This window comes from Denticeps clupeoides, chromosome 1, assembly GCF_900700375.1.
Source record: "Denticeps clupeoides chromosome 1, fDenClu1.1, whole genome shotgun sequence".
NCBI lineage: Eukaryota > Metazoa > Chordata > Actinopteri > Clupeiformes > Denticipitidae > Denticeps > Denticeps clupeoides.
The window spans coordinates 12,783,540-12,790,115 of record NC_041707.1 but is presented as its reverse complement, the minus strand read 5'-3'; the positions used below and the strand labels follow the sequence as shown (position 1 = coordinate 12,790,115).

Here is a 6,576-nt window from a genome sequence, read left to right as displayed (position 1 = left end):
ATAAATTGAGGTGGACCACAATGCTGATGTCCAGCTCCACCCAAGCTCAATCGATCTTAACCTGCAGCTCACCCACCGAGGCATGGCACTGAGATGCACCTGCCCTCTGCTCTGTGGTGAGGCTACGCAGGATTGAGCTCTAGCAGTGTTCTTATGCCACCTTAAGACCCCCCCCCCCAACCTGTAGCCAAGCAGAGCAAACCCCTTATCATGCATCTCAATCTCAATCTCAATATTCAAAATGCAGCACATTGGGAGTGTTTCAGTTGCTTGAATTAAAGGTATCTGTTTTAGTAGTCGGGAGTATTATGAAGTTCATCTTCTGGATATCTCACACCAACAAAAAGGGCTAGATGGGTAGTTAGAGAGCCAACAGTTCTTTCTTGTCTATGTATACTTCTATGCCTCCAGAATGCATACTTCATCTGACATTAAAGTGCATTTTGTCATTGTCACATCAAGTTTAAAATATCTGATTTGTATTGAAGGATCTTTAGTATTCTGAAATTATTTGTGGAAGAATATTATTGATAGTAAATGCCAAAAAAGTAGAATTGTTTTATATATGACCTTTTTTGTCCTAATTAGGAAGAGGGTCATTGAAAATGTGCAAATGCTACTTTTTATTTTAACTAAGTGATGGAATATGTAGGTGACCATAACAGTAAATACTTTTCAATGGCATATTTTATGTTTGTCTAATACTCTTCCACTTTTCAGCTTTATAAATAAAGAAGTGGTTAAGGATAAACAGGGCTTTTTTATTATCTGTGATTGCTACATTCATGTAGTTATAAAAAGCATGACAATATATTAAGTAATCCAAAGTATTCAGAATACATTACTCATATTGAGTAACTTAACGGAATACGTTACAAACTACATTTTGGGGTATATATTCTGTAATCTGTAGTGAAATACATTTTAAAAGTAACCTTCCCAACACTGTGTTAAACACATTGCAGGGACAGGTCCATTACAGGTGATAGGTCAATTTCCATAGTTGGCGGTTCTCCCAGAGGTGGTAGGAAGGATAGTCTATGAGACATGTCAATTTCTGCCATGGAGAATAAGACCTCCTCCTTTTTTTGTTGAGTGAGGAAGAAATGTCAAAAAGGTTAGAATCGCAGCGGCAGGATGAAGTTTTCCAGCTACATTGAGTACGACAAAGCCATCTCTGACACTAGTACTTAAAGACCTTCTACAGCGCATCCATCCTAACCTCAGCTCGACACAGTTCTGTTAGTCTGGCCCTCAAATAGACCCTGGTCTGTGCCAGTTGCTGTGGCATCTTTCTTCAGGCAGCTCCATTTTTTAAAGTGAAGTGATTGTCACATGTGATACACAGCTTTGAAGTCGATACTCATCCTCATGCTGCATGGATTAGCTCTTCCTGTCTTTAGCCATCCCAGTCCACTCCTGACCTGCTGAACCCCAATGAGAATTAGTAAGCTACTTTATGGATTTATATATTAATGTATTATGAAAAATAAAGCAGTCCTAAAATCGCTATACATCAGAAGATTAGTAGGAATATATTTTGGCATCACTTGGCCTAGTTTAAACTTTTTTGCAAACACTCATCCTGGGAAAACTCCAAACATGTCCAAGAGAAGGTGGACTTGGTGAGGGGGCAACATAATTATGGAGTCGATCACGCTGAGTCGATCTGTCATGTCAGTGAGCTGACAAGGTAAGTAAGCGCAGAGTCGAGACATAATGGGAAACAATTATTTATTAAACAATAAAGGAAACCAGGCACGGTGGCCGAAAACTGGGTAAACAAAGGGGCAGAACCAAAACCAGCCTGCAGGTGTGTGGCGATTGCCCGAACTCAAGACAACTTAACACAAACAGTTGCAGGGCCAACTGGTTGGCGACTTCCCGTCGCCCTCTTTCACCAGCTTCCCTCTGTGTCGCTGTCTTCCTCCTTGCAGTCCTCACACCACCGGAAGTGACATGGGTCCCCACAGACCTCGTGACGATCGTAGATGGGTGCGATGGGCGGACTTGAAAACTGGATCACATGTTTACAACTCTGCTGTGCTACTCAAAGGTCTTCACCAGAGAATCAGAAGAATCAGAAAATCTTTATTGTCTTTGTAACAATTACAAAGAAAAAGAAGTCAACTAGCATATATGCTAATATACAAAATATAATACAAATATAATGAAATATGATACAAATAGTGAGGTAGAAACCTTATTGCACATTAAAAAGAAATTGAGTTGGAGGTTGAAAAATTGATTAAATGCCCCACCACAGTGGTGTCTGCAAATTTGACACTGGTGTTGTTGTTGTTGTGGGTGGGGGCACAGTCATGTCTGTACATAGTGAAGAGCAGGGGGCTCACCACCCAGCCTTGAGGTGAGCCAGTACTGACGCTGATGGTTGAGGAGATGTGAGGGCCCATCCTGACCCTTTGTGTGCGGTCCATTAGGGAGTCAAGTGGAATATGGGAGGCCCAGATCTGACAACCCCTAGAGCATCAGCGAAACCCGGAAGCAGATGAGGCTCGAGGTTGTCTGTGCGCATGAGAGGTATTTGGCCTGGAGGCGTGGCTTGGCACAGGTCGAGGAGCGTGGCTGAGGCGGAGCATGGATACGTCATGGGCGGGGATCGAAGGCATCTGAGCATATGGAAAGCGCTTGGCCAGGAGGTGTGGCTTGGAACAGGTCGAGGAGTGTGGCTGAGGTGGAGCATGGCTACGTTATGGATGGGGGTCGAGGGTGTCTTCGTCTTTGGGAGTCGCTTGGCCAGGAGGCGTGGCTTTGCACAAAGCATGGCATGGTTCGAAGTCCGCAGCAGAGGCGTGGCCGAGGCGGAGCATGGCTACGCCATGGATGGGGGTCGAGGGCATCTGTGTCCGTGGGAGCCGTTTGGTCAGGAGGCATGGCTTGGCACAGAGAATGGCATGGGTCGAGGCACATGGCCAAGGTGGAGTGTGGCTATGTCATGGATGGGGGTCAAGGGCATCTCAAGTGTTCAGGAGGTATTCGGCCTGCTTGTCACATCATAAAAAATGTAAAATCCCATCATGGCCTGATCAGGGCCGTAGCTTGGCCAGAGTAGGATTTATTCCTGGTCTTCTCTGGGCCTAATACAGCAGCAAAAACGCCGACCAATACGGCGGAAGAAAGCCTGGATCCTTTTGAGGGTCTTCAGACGCCGACAAGGAGCAGTTTTGTTCTTTTTTTCAGTCCTCAGATCTGGGTCATGTTTTTTCTGTGGACTGTGCTCCTGCTCTTCCTGGGAACCAGGCTGATAGGGAGGCAAATAGTAAATAGACAGAAATTAGGTTAGCACACAATATACACAGAAACAACAAACGGTGGTATAATTTAAGTGGGTAAGACACTCGCCTACAAACCAGAAGACCCAAATACCATGTTGTGTCCCTGAGCAAAACACTTAACCCTAAGTTGTTTCAGTGGGACTGTCCCTGAAACTACTGATTGTAAGTTGCTCTGGATCAGGGCATCTGATAAATGCCATAAATGGACAACGAAATGGATCAAAAAGTTAAATCTACTCTACAGTCGTCATCAATGAACCTTCATATATTCAGTGTTCTGTCCACAGTACACCAAAATTCCATTCCCCTCTTAATATTTAGACACAGGGTTATGGACTGGGTAATGGGTGGAGACAGAGGGGACCAACCTTCTTCCGCTGCAGCCGTAGTTGGAACACAGACCGCGTAAGTTCCGGCCGGTTGACAAACGGATGCTGCACAACAGACACACACAAAAACATAGAGGGTGGAGTGTTAGCACTGATAGCAGTTTAATCACTAATGAAAAAATTCAAGCTCAGGGTGATCAAAACATCAGTAGACATTTTGACTGTGTCAAAAGAGTTCAGACATTTAGATACAAAATAAAGAATCGTGATTACTTACCAAAAGCAATTCTTCTGCAGAAGGTCGGCTGCATGGATCTCGAATAAGGGCCTGGTTGATGAAATCCTTGAATTCTGGAGACCTGAGAAGAGAACAGTCTGGTTTAATTATAATGCTCTAGTAAAGACTGTGTGTGTGTGTGTGTGTGTGTGTGTGTGTGTGTGTGTGTGTGTGTGTGTGTGTGTTTTGGTGTGATGAAAACATTCACCAATTTCCGTCTTCCCGCAGCTTGGGTGGCACCATGAACTCTGACTTTAGGTAAGTTTGAATACTGAAAACACACAAACAGACACAAATAAGTACATCAACCTTGAGAATACACACACATGGGGTAGGTGAATCATTTTTTTTAATAAACATGCATTACTTGCACTTACTCTGCTGTTAATGAAAAGTGTGTATGCTTACATTTTGTGTTCATGAGTGTGTGTGTGTTTACCAATCATTGCTCATGGAGCTGTGGGGAATGTAGCCTTCTGCGACCTCAATCGCCATCATCCCCAGCGACCAAATGTCGCAGCGCTCATTATAGTTGCCATCTCTCGTGGCACAGAGGACTTCGGGGGCAATCCTTTATAAATAAAGACGCACACACACAGACAGACAGGGAAAAGTGAGTACAGTGACACACACCACACAGACACAAGGATACATTTTAGCTTTACAAAGAATCTTACCATTGCAATGTTCCAACACACTGGGCCCTGGAACTGGGGTCTGTTAATCTGGCTGCTAAGCCCAGATCGCCTACAGTAAAAGATGTTTTAAAAATTACCATATCCACACTAATTGTACTTATATTTATGAATGAAAAATTAATCATTCATCCAGCTTTCTTGCTCTACACAGGAAGTGGTGGAATAATTTGGAAGTCAGTACTCACAGATCTTCACATCGCCAACATCGTTCAAGAGGATGTTGTCTCCCTGTTGACCAACATGCAGACACTCACAGGTTAGATAAGAGAGTACACTAGCAATAATATATCTGTGTTCTCCTCTTTCAGATCAGACAGTAAAAAAGCCTCATCACTTGTGTTTGGTGTCAGTGAGTGATAACAAACCTTGATGTCGCGGTGTAAGATGTTGTTTGCATGGAGGTACTTCAGCCCCTAGTGGACGCAAACAGGGAGTGCATCACATACAGATCTGCTAAAGTATAAAGTATTGCTGTGTGTATGTGGAGGTGAAGTTTTGTTACCTGTAAGACCTCCCGGCAGGCATAAGCTGTCTCCTCCTCATTAAATGCTCCACCAAAATCTGTCCAGACAACAACGCAAAACATGAAATACTGCCCTAAAGATACAGGAGAAGAAAACACACACTGAACATTGCTGAAGTATTACCTTGATAAAGCTCAATTAGGGAGCCCCCAGCACAGAGCTCTGTGGCAGCAAATAGGGTCTCACGGTTCCTAGATGAAAGACAATGAGTCACATAATCACAAGGTTTTAGAAACAGAAACACTCAAGCTGTAGGTCGCTCTGTGATGCAAAACGTGGAAGAAAACTCTTGATGCTCTATTGTGTTCATCATATTCAGATATAAAAACTCCCATCCCCACCCCACTCTCCACATTACTTACTGCAAGTAGGCGCCATGAAATTTTATGATGTTCTTATGGTCGCACTCATTCAGCAGCTCTATCTCCTGCAGGCCACCTGCAGAAAGACAGACAACACCGACATTTATTCACAATAAAACCAGGATACACACACAATCTTGTACCAACTCACGCATCCTCAAACAAAAGAAAAACATACACCAATACACACACACCAAATACACCACTCTCTCTCTCTCTCTCTCTCTCTCACACACACAAAGTCTTTCTCTCACCTCCATTACAGCTCTGCATAATTTTCACAGCCACCTCTTTGCCTGATTGCCGATTCTGAGCCTGCAGCACAAAGAGCAAAAAAAACGTCAGTTGCTCTTCTACACACTATAAACACAACCCTTTCCCCAATGTCCCAAAACAATATTAAGCACAAATGAAAAAAAAGCCAAGAAAAGGCTGTGCACATAAAAAGTGATGCAACTCTGAAACATACTGCTCTCTGTGTTCTACATTTGGTGTGCACATTGTGAAATAAAGATATATATTTGTAAACAATTACAAATGTTTATTTTCAGTGTAAATAAAGAGCATGCTAATTCTCACAGTCATTGTTACCCTTTTTACTTTTAATATTAAAATAAAACAAGGGGAGCGGATACCCCACACTGAATTTAATGCAAGGGCAGATAAAAAGCCCTTGCTGAAGTTGTCACGTCTCCTATTGCTCTACCTTATAGACAGTCCCAAAACTGCCTTCTCCTATGATCTCCAACAACTTGAAGTCCTGGAGAAAATGACGGCCCATGACAGTGCTTCCTGGCTGGCTAGCTAGCTGGCTGACCAGAAACGGGCACTGCTGGCTGCCTGGCAGGCTAACCGGTGACGGTCGCTGCTGGCTGCCTGGCTAGCTGACCAAAGACGGTCACTGCTGGCTGGCTGGCTGACCGAAGATGGTCGCTGCTGGCTGCCTGGCTGGCTGACCGGAGACTGTCGCTACTGGCTGCCTTGCTGGCTGACCGGACACTGTCGCTACTGGCTGCTGGCTGGCTGACCAGAGACGGTCGCTACTGGCTGCTGGCTGGCTGAACAGAGACGGTCGCTACTGGCTGGCTGA

The 6,576-nt window shown here is 44.2% G+C and overlaps 1 protein-coding gene across 1 annotated transcript; it reads right to left on the bottom strand.

Annotated features, from left to right (window-relative positions):
- Nucleotides 1-3,076: 3,076 nt before the first annotated feature.
- On the bottom strand, nt 3,077-6,267 carry LOC114796130 (mitogen-activated protein kinase kinase kinase kinase 5-like). The gene is made up of 13 exons (XM_028990043.1): nt 6,193-6,267; nt 5,741-5,801; nt 5,487-5,562; nt 5,248-5,315; nt 5,103-5,161; nt 4,966-5,013; nt 4,786-4,828; nt 4,580-4,649; nt 4,342-4,473; nt 4,111-4,173; nt 3,903-3,984; nt 3,665-3,730; nt 3,077-3,262 (listed from the first exon to the last, which is right to left on the bottom strand). The coding sequence occupies exons 1-13, from the start codon at nt 6,265-6,267 to the stop codon at nt 3,077-3,079; spliced, it is 1,029 nt and encodes a 342-aa protein (XP_028845876.1).
- Between the last annotated feature and the right edge of the window lie 309 nt (nt 6,268-6,576).

Coding starts and splice junctions, on each gene's coding strand:
- LOC114796130 (XM_028990043.1), bottom strand. CDS start 6,267: ATGGGCCGTCATTTTCTCCAGGACTTCAAGTTGTTGGAGATCATAGGA. Junction 4,650..4,785: donor TGTTGGCGATGTGAAGATCT/GTGAGTACTGAC, acceptor CTTTTACTGTAG/GCGATCTGGGCTTAGCAGCC. Junction 3,985..4,110: donor CTGCGGGAAGACGGAAATTG/GTGAATGTTTTC, acceptor TTCTCTTCTCAG/GTCTCCAGAATTCAAGGATT.